Below are 15,039 nucleotides of genomic sequence, written 5' to 3' on the forward strand. Positions count from 1 at the left end.
GAGAAAGGTTGTCTCACCAGTCAAATCTAATTTTCCTTGAAAATTACATAATTAACTTTAATGATAAAATGTGTTAACAGTAAAATATATTTTATTAAAAAACACCTGTCCTAATCTGTGGTTAACCAGTATTTTTAAGATAAAATTAAAATGTATGACTACACCACAGGATTTCTTATGAAAAACTGCACCAATCTCTTTTAACACTGGATTCCAAGAGTCTGAAGTTTCTATACACAAAATTTGATACTATGGCCATATTAATTATCTTACTATAGCAAAGCATAGTCATTGCTGAAAGTTTAGAATCATACAGTCAGTATTTTATCTATTTCTGTAGTTAGCCAAAATCCCAAATAAGGGAATTGAGAAGCTTGAAGGACCTTAAGATCAATGAGTCCAATACCCATTCTCAACCACATAAAATGAAAACAATGGTTTGAAGAAGAGATAAGGTAACATGCCCAAGCCCTACAGCTTGCTAGCTGGTAATGTTATAATTCCAGCCAGGGGAATTTTAACCAGTGCATTTTCACCATTTCAGTCTAAATAGGATCTTAATTTTCATGTTGTTCAAATATATTTCACTAGTTTTCTGAAATTTCCATTTTATTATCTTTCATTTTAGAGAAGGCACTTTTTCTTTTTCTCAATTTATACCCTCTCTGGGGATGCAAACCTGGGTTTGCCCTGAACTGTACCCTGCACTTTTATAAATCATGTACACACACACACACACACACACACACACACACCACACCACACACACCACACACACACACTATCCCTTTCCTCTTAGGACCCTCTATTTACCAAACGGCTGGGTAAGTGAAGGATGCATCCAATCCACTAATGGAAAAGCAGAGTATAAGCTTAGGAGTTCCCAGTAAGGTTTCATCACTTTAGTATTTGTTAATGCTCTAATCTAGAAAATACAGCAGTCCATAAACAGTGAGATTACAGAATTTTTTATATTTTTTAAGTTTATCTATTTATTTTGAGAGAGAGAGAGAGAGCACACGCAGAGGAAGGGCAGAGAGACAGGGAGAGAGAGAGAATCCCAAGCAGACTCCATGCTATCAGCACAGAAACCGATGGGGGACTCAAACTCACAAGCCTTGAGATCATGACCCGAGCCAACACCAAGAGTCAGATGCTTAACCAACTGAGCCACCCAGGTGCCCTGAGATTATAGAATCTTACCATCAGAATCAGTTTTAGAGATCCTAAGGTCCAAGAATGTTGTGATTTGCCCACCATCACATAGCAAGCTGCTCATCAGTGGCAGCTAGTCTTGTTGCCACAGAATTATTCACTCCAACATAAGAAGTGAAATTTTAAAAATAGTAAAATGGGACCTTGTGCATTTCTTTCTTGCCCAGAAAGGACACAATGTTTGTTTACAGTGTTTTCATTGTTCAAGTAATGGGCGGTTAATGAAATTATTTTCACTCATGACTTGATTACCTATTTCCTTTATAATTACATATTTTGTAGCATCTAGGGTCTTTTTGTTAAATGTATGAAATTTGTTTTACAGCTCTATGAAAAAGTTGCACTTCTTCTGACGAATTTAGGTAAGTGAGACCCTTCTTATTTCATGGTACAGTACTGTGGTCTGGAAAGCATCCTTTCAAAGATTCATTTATGAAATACTGCTGAAAAGAAATATTCTTTTTATTTCAAATTGCATACAATAAGTTCTTTGCTTTCAATGGAACATTTTAAGTATGTCTAGCAATTGAGGTATCTTTTCTGTCTAAAGCTTTAAAGCTTGTCATAAATATTATCTATCATGAGGTAATGTAATTTTAGACAGGTTTTCTCTTAATGCACAAAAAATATAGCGTCACAAAAGTACATGTGAATAAAGTGCCCAGAATCATTTAGAAAATTGTTCACTTGCTATTGCGTACAATTTTCATTTAAATAAAAATGTATCAAGTTTTTCATGGTATATATAAAACCACAGCAAGGTTAGCTGTTTTGGGGACTGGGAGCCTTCTACCAGGAATGTAGGTGGCCTAACCACTACTGATGTTTGTAGAAATAACATTCACCTGGACAAGTCACCTTTAAGAACATGTCTCTGACTCCATAAAGCATTAGAACAATCTGGAAGCCTACTATATACTGTGCATTTTCCATGTTTTCAAGGTATAGAAATTGTCCCAATTTTGTTAATGAAACATCAGTCATTTTACTGTATACAATTTCAGAAAATTACATGCTCCCACAGGTAACCTATTTTAGCACATTTCCATATATAGCTTGTCCAGAGGGGGGAAAAATCACAAAAGTGCTTTCATTTATAATAATCATAATACAAGATGCCATGTATCGAGCTTTTCTATGTACCAGGTACAGGGGTAGGCACGTGGCATATCTCCTTTAATGTCGTTGAAACCTCCATCCTTACTTCTCCTTCCCCAAAAAGATAGAAAGAGGTTCATATCCACAGAGGAGGTAACTGCATTGGCAGATTGTATCCAATGGCACCTTGATCCAGGCTGGCAAAGATGCCGAGGTGATACAGTCCTGGTCCATCTGTGGTCGAGATACCTGGGAACCCACCCAGCTGGCAAACAACGTGGGACACCTTCCTAGGTTACCAGTAGTTCAGTAGCAGAAGTGAAACAAAGCCAAAACCCTTTTATTATCTTTTTAAAAAATTTTTTTAATGTTTATTTATTTTTCAGAGAGAGACAGCATGAATGGGGGAGGGGCAGAGAGAGAGGGAGACACAGAATCCAAAGCAGGCTCCAAGCTCTGAGATGTCAGCACTGAGCCTGATGCAGGGCTTGAACTCATGAGCTGTGAGATCACTACCTGAGCCAAAGTCAGTCACTTAACCAACTGAGCCACCCAGGGACCCTTATCTTTTTAATGTGATTTATTGTCAAATTGACTAACATACAGTGTGTAAAGTGTGCTCTTGGTTTTTGGGGTAGATTCCCATGGTTCATCACTTACATACAACACCCAGCGCTCATCCCAACAAGCGCCCTCCTCAATGCCCATCGCTCACTTTCCCCTCTCCCCCACCCCCACATCAATCCTGTATTTTCTTCCCTCATCAGCAGTACACCCTTGTTAAATTATATTCTCCCCTCCCGTCTCAGATATGCTCCAGCAAGCATTTTGAATTATAATTAGTGGAAAAGGAACTGATGGGGTGAAATGGTAAAAAGCAATAGAAGCTCAGGGAATGTGGAAACAGAAAAAGTACTATTATATTAAATACATTTTCCTTGACATTGTTTGGGATGAGGTTGAAGCTCCAAGGGAAGGATAGGTGCATTTGACATGAGATGTCAAGTTGGAAGTTTGATTTATGCTTTGATTCATATCAGTGTCCAAAGAGCATTTGCTTTATGGAAGTCAAAATATAAAGAGATGAGAACGGGCACATGACTGAGGTCAGGATATTATAAGATGCAGATGGTGATATACAGTAAAAGCTCTAAAAATGAGGTTGTCTCCTTTTTATTTGTCCACGGGAATGAAAAATGATGGATGAGGGTGACAGGCAAAGAAGTCAGATACTCAGCATTCTGGGAGGGGGGGGTCTGACTCCCTCTTGCCCAACAGCACCTGACATTTCACCAGAATAGATATTGAGAACAAGGAATTATTAGGATCTGGAAGAGAAACTGACCCCACACAGACGCTACCTCACGGGGGAAACTAAGAGCAACGGAAAGACTCCTGGTGTAACTGCTGAGGGTTAGAAGGGTCAGAAGGGTCAGAAGGGTGCCAGGCCTGGGAATGAGGCCCCTTAAGCCTGGCTGCCTCTACTCCAGGCTCTCTGGGCATCCTGTCACAGCAGAACAAACTGGATATTCCATCCCTTCAGACATGTCAGTAGCTGCTTTCCACCACAGCCTGGATGGGACTGGTCTGCAAGCTTAAGGCTCGATCCCCTGGGTGGTCCATTCCATCACATACCATCTACAGGCACTGTGGTCTCCTGCAGCTTCCTTAGAACACCTCTGCTCCTGTGTGTATAGGGAGCAGGACAGAGGGAGTTGAGAAGGGGTCAAATGCAGCCTCTCAAATTCTACTCCCCTTTTGTCCACAGAACAGCCTCGCACAGAGTCTGAGTGGGAGAACAGCTTCACCCTGAAAATGTTTCTTTTTCAGTTTGTCAATCTGAACAGCTCCACATTTTACATCGCATTCTTCCTTGGAAGGTAAGAACCTGATCTCTCCACGCTTTTGGAGGCCAGGACAGAGCACTCAGAGGTCGCTGACCAGGGTGACAGAGAAGCACCTCCTTTAGAGTGATTTTTGCAAAGGCTAAAAAGAGAAGATCAGCCTCCTCCTTTCCCTTCCTATTCTCCTCGTGGGGAATGGTCGCTCCACTCAAGTGTTACCTGTGCACCTTTTCTCAGTGTAAGGTACACAGAGGAGAAGCATTTGCACAAGTGAAGGATGAATTTAAAACTTGTGGGCTCCATCCACACCTGAATCAGGACCCTGGGTCTCACACCAATGCAAGCAGGTGGTATAATGGGGACAGTGATCTGCAGTGTATCCTGGATGCCGGCCTTCACAGAAAAGGGAAAGGCATCCAGACAGGAAAGGGGCTGACGTAGGACTCCAGAGGAGAGTAGGCAACTTCCGAATCCAGCAGTTATGAGGATTTGGAAAGGCTCCTGTGTGGAGAAGTCCTGTCCTATGGATTCCATTGCTCCAGGAAGTGTTTCCCAGGAGATGAGAACCAGAGGAGGGTGGAGCGTTGGGTTTTGCTGGGATGGATGCAGCAGCCTCTCCTCGGTTTCGAGCTACTTCAGCTTGCAATTCTAGTCAAATAGTGAAGCTGGTTATTTTTTTAAATTAAACGTTCATTCAAAAAGATCAGAATGTGTTTCAATCCAACATGCTGTTACACAGGCCAGAGCACTTGATACTTAGCAGAAAATGTTCAAAGTCACAGCAAGCAACAAGAGCTGGCCTCTGTGGTTAGCAGTCAGGCAGTCCAGAAGGGATATATCCCCCGGAGAATTCCAGAAGCTGCAGTTTTGACAGCTCTGGAGAGTTTCCTAATTCTCTCAGACCTGATTGTACCCGTAATTTTCACTGGAGGATAGGCTACCCTGAACATAATAGTCACCAAAAGCTTAGACCTACAGGATGCTAATGGTCTGTTTTTCTGTGTGTTAAAGATTTACAGGACACCCAGGTGCCTACTTGAGGCTGATAAACAGATGGAGACTAGAAGAGGTCTGTATTCTTCCCTATCTCCTTGTTTGCTACAGACTTCTATTAAACAGCCTAGGGCCACTTTGTGCAGATTAGAAACCAGACACTCTTTCTTCCTCTCCATTGATTCTGGAATTTCTGTGTTTGCTTACCTCGCAGTGCCACCCTAGTGGATGCCTTATTGATCTCTGTATGCAAATGGGTATTATAATGGTGCTAAAGCAGACCTGGAATAATTTCATGGAACTTGGCTACCCGTAAGTACCTTAGACATGTGTAGTAGAGATGCAGCATTGCTCATTACTGGCTTTTCTAGGTGTGGCAAGTAAGATAAGCAATGCAGACTCAGCAGTTACACCAGGGCGTGTACCTGGAGCTAAGCGTTCATGCTCAGTTATTCAAAGACGGTCATGAAAGTAATAAACATTAGCTCTTTAGGAAGATTTAGCATAAGAAGTATGAATGATAGTGAATATCCTTTTAAAAAGTCTCTGTGGGGCCCTAAATATTGAACACTTGCTTGGAAGTTTCTTTAAATGATGCCTCTGACCCTCATACCATAGCACTGCAAGGCTCTCACTAGTTAGGACACATTAACTAGAGCTCTGCTCTCCCAAGCCCATGATAAATCAGGAATTAATTTTTTTTAAATATCTTAAATTCAAACTCTACAGAAAAGGAACTTATGGGAAAAAAAAAGTTTAGAGATGCAGAAAAGAAACTGGAGTATTTCTAAGTCAACATATCCTAACCAGCAAAAATATGTTCACCTGGTGATAAGAGTTTATGTTGATGACAATAGGCAAAAAACATGCATCACTTTTATAAGGATAACTGAATTCTGCTGTGTTTGCTCAGCTCTGGTCAGTTAAGTTTTAAAGGAACATTAATCAGCAACTTCTCTTCCTGATTTTTTTTTTGTTTATTTTTGAGAGAGAAAGAAAGAGTGCAAGCAGGGGAGGGGCAGAGAGAGGGGACAGAGAATCTGAAGCAGGCTCAGAGGTATTGTCAGCACAGAGTCCGACATGGGGCTCAAACCCACAATCTGTGAGATCGTGACCTGATCCAAAATCAAGAGTCGTACAGTTAACTGACTGAGCCACCCAGGAGCCCCTCTCTTTCTGCTTTAATTCCTTCCACACCTACTGGTTTTCATGGCAGCTTGGTGTCTCCATAGAGAACTCCAGGTTTCAGGGAGGACCATTCAACCAGAACAATTAGCTAGAACTTGGATCGCTTTGAAAAAGTCCCCTCTTGGCTCTTTGTCGGAGCCAATGCCAGTAGTTTTCGATTCTTAGAATTCTTTTTAAAAAACGTATTCCAAGTGCTTGATGTTTTCTATAAAACATTTTTAAATGCATAAAGTTTAAAAATTAACAGCATTGTATGCTTCTTTAAAGTATAAACCATAATTTATCAAATGTCAGAGACTTCAAGGGAACTATATATTTTTTTTTAACATTTATTTGTTTTTGAGAGAGAGAGACAGAGAACAAGCAGGGGAGGGGCAGAGAAAGAGGGAGACACAGAATCTGAAGCAGGCTCTAGGCTCTGAGCTGTCAGCACAGAGCCTGATGCAGGGCTCAAACCCACATACTGTGAGATCATGACCTGAGCTGAAGTCAGTTATTTAACCAACCAAGCCACCTAGGTGCCCCCAAGGGAACTATATTTTATCTTCTAGTATTATGGACATAGAGCAAAATTGTAAAATAGGTCATTTGTCTTCGATACCCCCTCTCATTTTTTTCCTTTATTTCACATTTTGTTTCTGGTTAGGTTTTTGTTTGTTTGTTTGTTGGGTTGGTTGGTTGGTTGGTTTTGTTTTTGGGGGGTTTTGGGGGCATTTCTACCCTTGGATACCCTTCAATTTTTCCTTGTCCCCTACGGCACACAGACCTGACCCCCCACCCATTTCCTTAACCCCATTCCGTATCATAAGATGCACTCCTGAACATTACTAAGGATTAATGTGCTAACCTCACCAGTATAGGATGCATTTTACTGGGAATCAGAGCCCCATCTCAAGATCAAGCTAAAAGCAGGCAAGTCCAACTGTGGAACTGCATGCAGACTTCAGTGTGCCAAAAAGAGGAAGCATTTAGTGGGTTTCCAGATCTTCCAGGACCTCCCTCAGAATATGCAGATCAGCACCCACATGGTTAAGACTGCTCATGGGTCCTGAGTTAAGTCAGCTAAGCCAAACCTTCCTCTACTCCAAGGTCAGGGTATTGCCTTCGTGCCAGAGGATCAGTTTATAGATGCTCTCTGTCCTCTATCCAGCCCTCCAAGGCAACACTAAACATGAAACAATTTCATGAATATTTAAAATAAGTTCATCAGACATTCTGTTCACTTGCAAGTACAAATGCATGAAGTATAGCCTCCATTGTTATTTTCTTCCTAATCCAAGGTTTTATGTCCTTGGCAGCCTATCCTAAAAAGTTTTAAACGATGGTTCCATATTTGAATTCTGTCTTATTACTTATGTCTTACGAACAGCCATATATTTTTTTAAAGGAACTTATCTTGTCGTGCAGGTTAATTCAGAATTGGTGGACCAGAAGGAAAGTACGACAGGAACGTGGACCTGAAAGAAAAATAAGTTTCCCACAGTGGGAAAAGGACTACAACCTTCAGCCCATGAACGCCTATGGACTCTTCGATGAATACTTAGAAATGAGTATGGAACTATCCTATTTTATCCTATTAAGTCTAAATTCAGATTCTAGATCTCAAGCTATAATTCAGCTAGACATGCACCCATTATCACTGAGGCCAGAACCATGTGGGGATTCTTAAGTGCTTCAGAGGAGAGAGTTTCTTGCTTTAAGAAGTTCAATCCTTAGAGATGGTGCCAAAAGCCTGGTCGCTTCAAACTCCTCATGATATTGCGTCCTGTCCCTTATAATCAATCACCAGAAAACAAGAATGGGTTGGAAAATTTGGTGGGCCAAAGAAAAAGGAGTTATCACTCATGGCATGATTGATTCTCTCATTTAGCAGACATGTATTGAGCCATGTTATGTCCAGACAGACCATATGCTTGGCACTAGAACTACAAGAAGGAATAAGGCATAGTCCCAGCTCTCAAAGAACTTAAGTGGAGGGAAAGTCAGAGATGTAAAAATAAGTGCAGTAAAGTATAATAGATGCTGCAGGATGCATCAGGGGAGGCTTAGGGGGAGAAGCCATTTCTCTTGGAGATGATGGCAGGAAGCCAGGAATGCTTAAACTATGCAACTTACATTTAAGCAATTAGATTTCTCTATTATTCAAACCCAAGTTATTTATCTTAGCATGTTATTTAAGAGCATGGGCTATGGAAACAGATTGCCTGCGTTTAAATCCCAGCCCTATCACTTATTAACTATGAAATCTTGGATAATAACTTAATCTCTGTCTCAATTTGCTCACCTCTAAAGTGGGGATAATAATGAGTGTAACCACTTCATAAGGTCTTTGTGTGGATTAAATGAGTTAATGAATGGAAAGGGCCTAGAACAATGACTGGCTCATAGTATATACTTGGTACATGTTATCTGTATCATTGTTATTATTTTCCTGTTCTTATCTCCCAGGGGAGAAAAGCTAACAAAATCTCTTAGCAGATATATTGAGTGTGTATAGGTTTGTTTGTTTTTTTCAATTATGTTTATGCTCTGTAACATGGGGGTAAAAGTGGGGGTACGAGTGGACAAGAAGCATTACTTCTGAAAGGAGTTCTTTCTGGGAAAAATCTGAAAATTAAAGGAATAGCAGAATTGATGCTTAACGTTTTTTAGATTGCTTATGTCTTAAGCATCTACTGATGTTTTTGGAGTTTCAATTATAGAAGGGCAGAATTATATAACTCAGAGAAGAAATCAATGTGGGCATTAATAATAAAACTTAATAAAGGGAATTCATTAAGAGAACTAACCCCTTTGAGGTCTCTTAATGGACTCTTCTCCCATAAAGAAGGAAATGAACAATAATGTTGGTATATTGAGTGCTTGAAAAGAAGCTTTTATGTGGCTGGAATTAGTACAGTTCCAAGTACTGCGGTATCTGTAACAAGAAACAAATCTTGGAAGCATCACAAGCAGACCAGAGAATCCTAACTGCTTCCTTCTATTCTCATTTTATTTTCTTAATGACTTCCCTGCTTTGTTTTATATATTTTTAAATGTGTTCAGTAAAGTATAACAGATAATGCAAAACTATACAAGTAAGTGTACAGATCCATAAATTTTTACAAATTTTCCCATCTGTGTAAGTAACAGTTTGACAGACTACTAGCCCTCAGGCCAAATTGAGCCCACTGCCTATTTTTATAAATAAAGTTTTATTGGTACATAGCAATATCCATTTAGTTACATATTATCTATAGTTCATTTTACACAACAGAATTGAGTAGTTGTGCCAGACACTGTATAGCCCAGCCCATCAAGTCTGAAATATTTACTGACTCCTTAAAGAAAATGTTTGCCATTCTTTGTGATAGATCAAGAAGCAGAATATTATCATTATCAAAGAAGGCTCCTTTGTTTTCTTTCCACGTCATAACACCCTCACTAACTACTTTTCTGGGTTTTAATGCCATAGATTAATTGTAGCTTTTTAAAATTTCCATGTGAATGAAATTATACAATACATACTGTTCTTTCATTCAACATCATGTTTATAAGATTCTTCTGTGTTGCTACAGGTAGTAAAATTTTATTTTCATTACCATATAGTATTCTTAGAATGTATACCTGAAGGAAAATTATGAAGCAGGTGGAATTTCTCTTTGATACTCACCTCCATCTTTAGGCATATGTGGGGTTTTTTTTGCGTTTCTACTCCCAGATAGTCCCCAATTTTCTCTTCTGTTCCCCTAAATCACATAGACCCCACCCCCAACTTTCAACCCTCTCCCATATCATAAAATTTACTTTATGAGTATGAAACTTCATGAGCACTGCTAAGGATAAACATGCTAGATAAATGCTTTCTAATAGGAATCAAAGCCTCTGTCAAGCTTGAATCAAAAAAAAAAAAAAAGTCAAATTTACTTGTGGAAATGCAGATGTCACTGTGCCAATAGATGAACTATTTTGTGAGTCTGCAGATCTTCTAGGCTCCTGGAAATAAATAGGAATATAGCAATATTTATCTATCCATTCTACTGGGGATAGATATGTGGGAAATCCAGGTTTGAGCTTTTACAAATAATACTGCTGTGAACGTTTTGTACCTGTGCTTTGGTTAACATATGTACATATTTCTGAAGGGAATTTATGTAGGAGTGGAGTTACTGGGCCATAAGATAGGCACCTGTTGATCTTCAGCAAACACTGAGTTTTTAAAACTAAGTTGTACCAATTTACAACTTAGCAGTCTTAGAGTATTAGTTATTCCACACACTCACTAAAACTTGTTAGTCCTTGCAAATATTAGCCTCTCTGGTTGGTATGTCGTAGTATGTCATGGTTTTAATTTGAAATTTCGTGGCGACTAGTAACGCTGAGCACCTTTTCATATGTTTATGGCTATAAGGCTATGCTTTTTTTTGTAAATTCCCATTCAAATCCATGATCTTATTGTTTCTTTTTCTTAGTGATTTGTAGAAGTTATTAACCTATTTTGGATATGGGTCCTTTGTCAGGTATCTATGTTGCAAATCAAATAGCCTTTCCCAGTTGGTGACTTGGCTTCTTACTCTCTTGCTGGTATATTAAAGTGAACAAAAATTTCAACTTTGTTCTTCTTCAAAATTGGTTCCCTGTAACTTTTAGAATCAGATTTATAATTTCTACACTTAGCTTACTTTTATATTGGGATTTTCTTTTCTCATTGATTTTTTTTAAATGTTTTTAAATTTTAAGTTCAAGATAGTTAACATACAGTGTAGTCTTGGCTTCATGAGTAGAACCCAGTGATTATCTCTTATATATGACACCCACTGCTCATCCCAAAGAGTGCCCTCCATAATGTCCCCCACCCTCCCACCCTCCAGCAACCCTCAGTTTGTTCTCTGTATTTAAGTCTTTTATGGTTTGCCTCCCTCTTTGTTTTTATCTTATTTTTCCTTTGGTATAAGAAAATGGTCCAGGTTCATTCCTCTGCATATTGCTGTCCAGTGCTGTCCAGTTTCCTTTTATATTCCCTATGTTCGTCTGTCGTTTCTCAAATTCCAAATATGAGTGAAATCATATGATATCTGTTTTTCTCTGACTTATTTTGTTTAGCATAATACCTTCTCATTCCATCCACGTTGTTGCAAATGGCAAGATTTCATTCTTTTTCATTGCTAAGTAGTATTTCATTTTGTGTGTGTGTGTGTGTGTGTGTGTGTGTGTGTTCCACACACACACACACACCAGCTGATGGACATGTGGGCTCCTTCCATAATTTGGCTATTGTTGATAGTGCTGCTATAAACATTGGGATGCATATACCCTTTCAAATCAGCATTTTTGTATCCTTTGGGTAAATTCATGCTAGTGCAATTGCTGGGTCATAAGGTAGTTCTATTTTTAATTTTTTGAGGAACCTCCATACTGTTTTCCAGAGTGGCTGTACCAGTTTGCATTCAATGCAGTCCCTATCAAAATAACACCAACAAGGGCCCCTGGTGGCACTCAGTTGAGTGTCCAACTCAGTCGCAACTCAGGTCATGATTTTATGGTTTGTGAGTTCGAGCCCCACATTGAGCAGTGTGCTGATGATGCAAAGGCTGCTTGGGATTCTGTCTCTCCTTCTCTCTGCCCCTCTCTCTCAATAAATAAATAAACTTAAAGAAAATTTTTTAATGATACCAGCTTCTTCACAGAGCTAGAACAAACAAGCCTAAAATTTATATGGAACCACAAAAGGCCCCAGATAGCTAAAGCAGTCCTGAAAGAGAAAACCAAAGTGGAAGACATCACAATTCTGGACTTTAAGCATATTACAAAGCTGTAATCATCAAGATAGTATGGTACTGGCACAAAAACAGACACATAGATCAATGGTATAGAATAAAGAACTCAAAAATGGGCCCACAAATATATGGCCAACTAATCTTCAAGAAAGCAGCAAAGAGTATCCAATAGAAAAAAGAAAGTCTCTTTAGCATAGTGCTGGGAGAACTGGACAGTAACATGCAAAAGAATGAACCTGGACCACTTTCTTACACCATACACAAAAATAAACTCAAAATGGATGAAACACCTAAATGCGAGACAGGAAACCATCAAAATCCTACAGATGATAAGCAGCAACCTCTTCCACCTCGGTTGCAACAACTTCTTACTTGACATATCTCCAGAGGCAAGAAAAGTAAAGGCAAAAATGAACTATTAGGACTTCATCAAGATAAAAAGCTTCTGCACAGCAAAGGAAGCAATCAGCAAAACTAAAAGGCAACCAACAGAAATAGAGAAGATATTTGCAAATGACATATCAGATAAAGGGTTAGTATCCAAAATCTATAAAGAACTTACCAAACTCAACACTCGAAAAACAAATAATCTAGTGAAGAAATGGCCAAAGGACATGAATAGACACTTTTCCAAAGCAGACATCCAGATGGCCAACAGACACATGAAAAGATCCTCAACATCACTCGTCATCATGGAAATACAAATCAAAACCATAATGAGATACCACCTCACACCTGTCAGAATGGCTGAAATTAACTCAGGAAAAAACAGATGTTGGTGAGGATGCACAGATAGGGGAACCCTCTTACACTGTTGGTGGGAAGTCTGATTGATTTTTTAAGACTTTGTTTTTAGAGCAGTTTTTGATTTACCACAAAATTGAGAAGAGTGGCACATTCCTTACCAAGGATGAACCTACATTAACACATCATAATCACCCTAAGTCCATAGTTTACTTTACTTTTGGTGTTTTACATTCTATGGATTTGGACAAATGTACCATGACATATATCTATTCTTATAATATTATATAGAGTATTTTCACTGTCCTAAAAATCCTCTGTGCCCTGCCTACTCATTTATCCCCCAACCTTGCCATGTACATACCTTTTGTTAAGTTTAAGAACTTTACTTATATCCCTAGGTTGCTAAGCGTTATCATAAGTTGTAATTAAATTCTATCAAATCATTTTTCTAAATCTAAAATCATGTGTTTCTTCTTTATTAATGTGGCGAATTTCATTGATTGATTTTATTGGTTGTTAAAGTTTTATTGGTTGTTCCACTGACCTAGCAGACTTGGAAAAAATAATCACATGGTCATCCTTTTTTTGCTTGTATTGCCAAATTTAATTTGCTAATATTTGTATGTAAGTTCATGAAACATATACTATACTTTCTTTTTTGTAATGTTTCAGAATTTGGTGTCATTGTTATGATGACCTCTGATTCAGATAATTTTCCCCCTTTTTTCGTATTCTCTTAAACAGCTTGTGTAAGATTATTATTTCTTACATACATATCTGGAAGAACTCAGTGAAGTTAGCTAGACTTGGAATTTTCTTTGTGGGAAGATTTCTAACTGTATATTTAATTTACTTAATAGTATAGGACTATTTCAATTTTCTATTTTGAGTATCCATTTTGATAGCTGTTTCTTAGTTGTTTTTTTAACAAATTTATCCATTTCGTGTAAATATTCAGATTTAGTGGAACAAAATTGTTTGAAATACCCTCTTCTTAACTTTTTGTTTATATAAGGCCTGTAATATTGTTCTCTTTTTCATTTATAATTCTATAGTTTGTACTTTTCTTTTTTCTCTTTAACAGTCTGTCAAGAGACTTGTTAATCTTTTCCAAAAAAAAAAAAAATCAACTTTTGCTTTGTTGATTTTATTTCTCTATTACTCATTTGCCTTATATTTCATTCATTTCTGCTTTTATCTTTATTTCCTTTCTTATGTGTTATTTGGGCTTAATTTTCTCTTTTACCAGTATCTTAAGAGGGAAGCTTAAATCACTGATTTTCAGCTTTTATTCTTATCCAATATAGGCATTTAGAGCTATAATTTTCTCTATGAACACTTCTTTAGCTGCATCCCATAAATTTTGGCATGTTTTATTTTCATTGTTAAGATATATTCCATTGCCATTCATATTTGATCTATGTATTTTTTTAGTAATGTTGCTTACTTTTATGTTTATGTTACTAAAGTAAGCAACTTTAGTAATGTTGCTTTAGTAATGTTACATGTTTAGATAGTTGCTTACTATCAAAAGATGGGAATTTTCTAGTTCTAGTTATCCCTCTGTCACTGATTTCTAATTTAATTTCATTGTGGTCAGAGGATATTCTCTATATTATTTCAGTTGTTTGATATATGATGAGATTTGCTTTATGCCCTGGTATATTGTCTATTTTGGTGAGTGCTTCAAGTGTGTCCTGCAATTATTTGATACAATGCTCTACATATGTCAATTAGTCAACACTGTTTGTGTTGTCTTTATCTTCTGTGGTCTTATTAAACTTCGTCTACTTTATCTACTAAGTTATTTTATCTACTATTTTCTCTACTAGATATTATCTACTAAGATACTATTTTATTCACTAAGAAAAGTATATTAAAATTCCCACATATGGTCATGAATTTATTATCCTTTTAGTACTGTCAACTTTTATGCATTTTGAAGATGTGTTATGTGTAAACAGTTTAGGATTTTCCTAGTTTACTGTTGACCTTTTTAGCTTTATGTAAAACCACTTTTTGTCTCTAATAATGTAATATTTTGAAGATGTGATGAGGAAGAAGCTAAGGAGCTAACATTGAAATCTTCCAAAGGACAGAACTGAACCTCTCACAGTCTTTCAGGACTAAGAAAATACTCACCAGGTTCTCAATCACAGCCAAAGAACAAGAAAAAAAACCAGAGGTGAACCACACTT

The 15,039-nt window shown here is 37.9% G+C and overlaps 1 protein-coding gene across 2 annotated transcripts in view; it reads left to right on the forward strand.

The window, feature by feature from the left end:
- ANO4 (anoctamin 4) overlaps positions 1 to 15,039 on the forward strand; it is a 395,947-nt gene that overhangs the window by 347,951 nt on the left and 32,957 nt on the right. For both annotated transcript variants that reach the window (XM_047866608.1, XM_047866607.1), the window contains 5 exons: positions 1,541 to 1,577; positions 4,082 to 4,193; positions 5,169 to 5,226; positions 5,365 to 5,462; positions 7,746 to 7,888. In XM_047866608.1, coding sequence (XP_047722564.1) covers positions 1,541 to 1,577; positions 4,082 to 4,193; positions 5,169 to 5,226; positions 5,365 to 5,462; positions 7,746 to 7,888 — 448 coding nt within the window. The remainder of the gene's footprint in view (positions 1 to 1,540; positions 1,578 to 4,081; positions 4,194 to 5,168; positions 5,227 to 5,364; positions 5,463 to 7,745; positions 7,889 to 15,039) is intronic.

This window comes from Prionailurus viverrinus, chromosome B4 (assembly GCF_022837055.1).
Source record: "Prionailurus viverrinus isolate Anna chromosome B4, UM_Priviv_1.0, whole genome shotgun sequence".
NCBI lineage: Eukaryota > Metazoa > Chordata > Mammalia > Carnivora > Felidae > Prionailurus > Prionailurus viverrinus.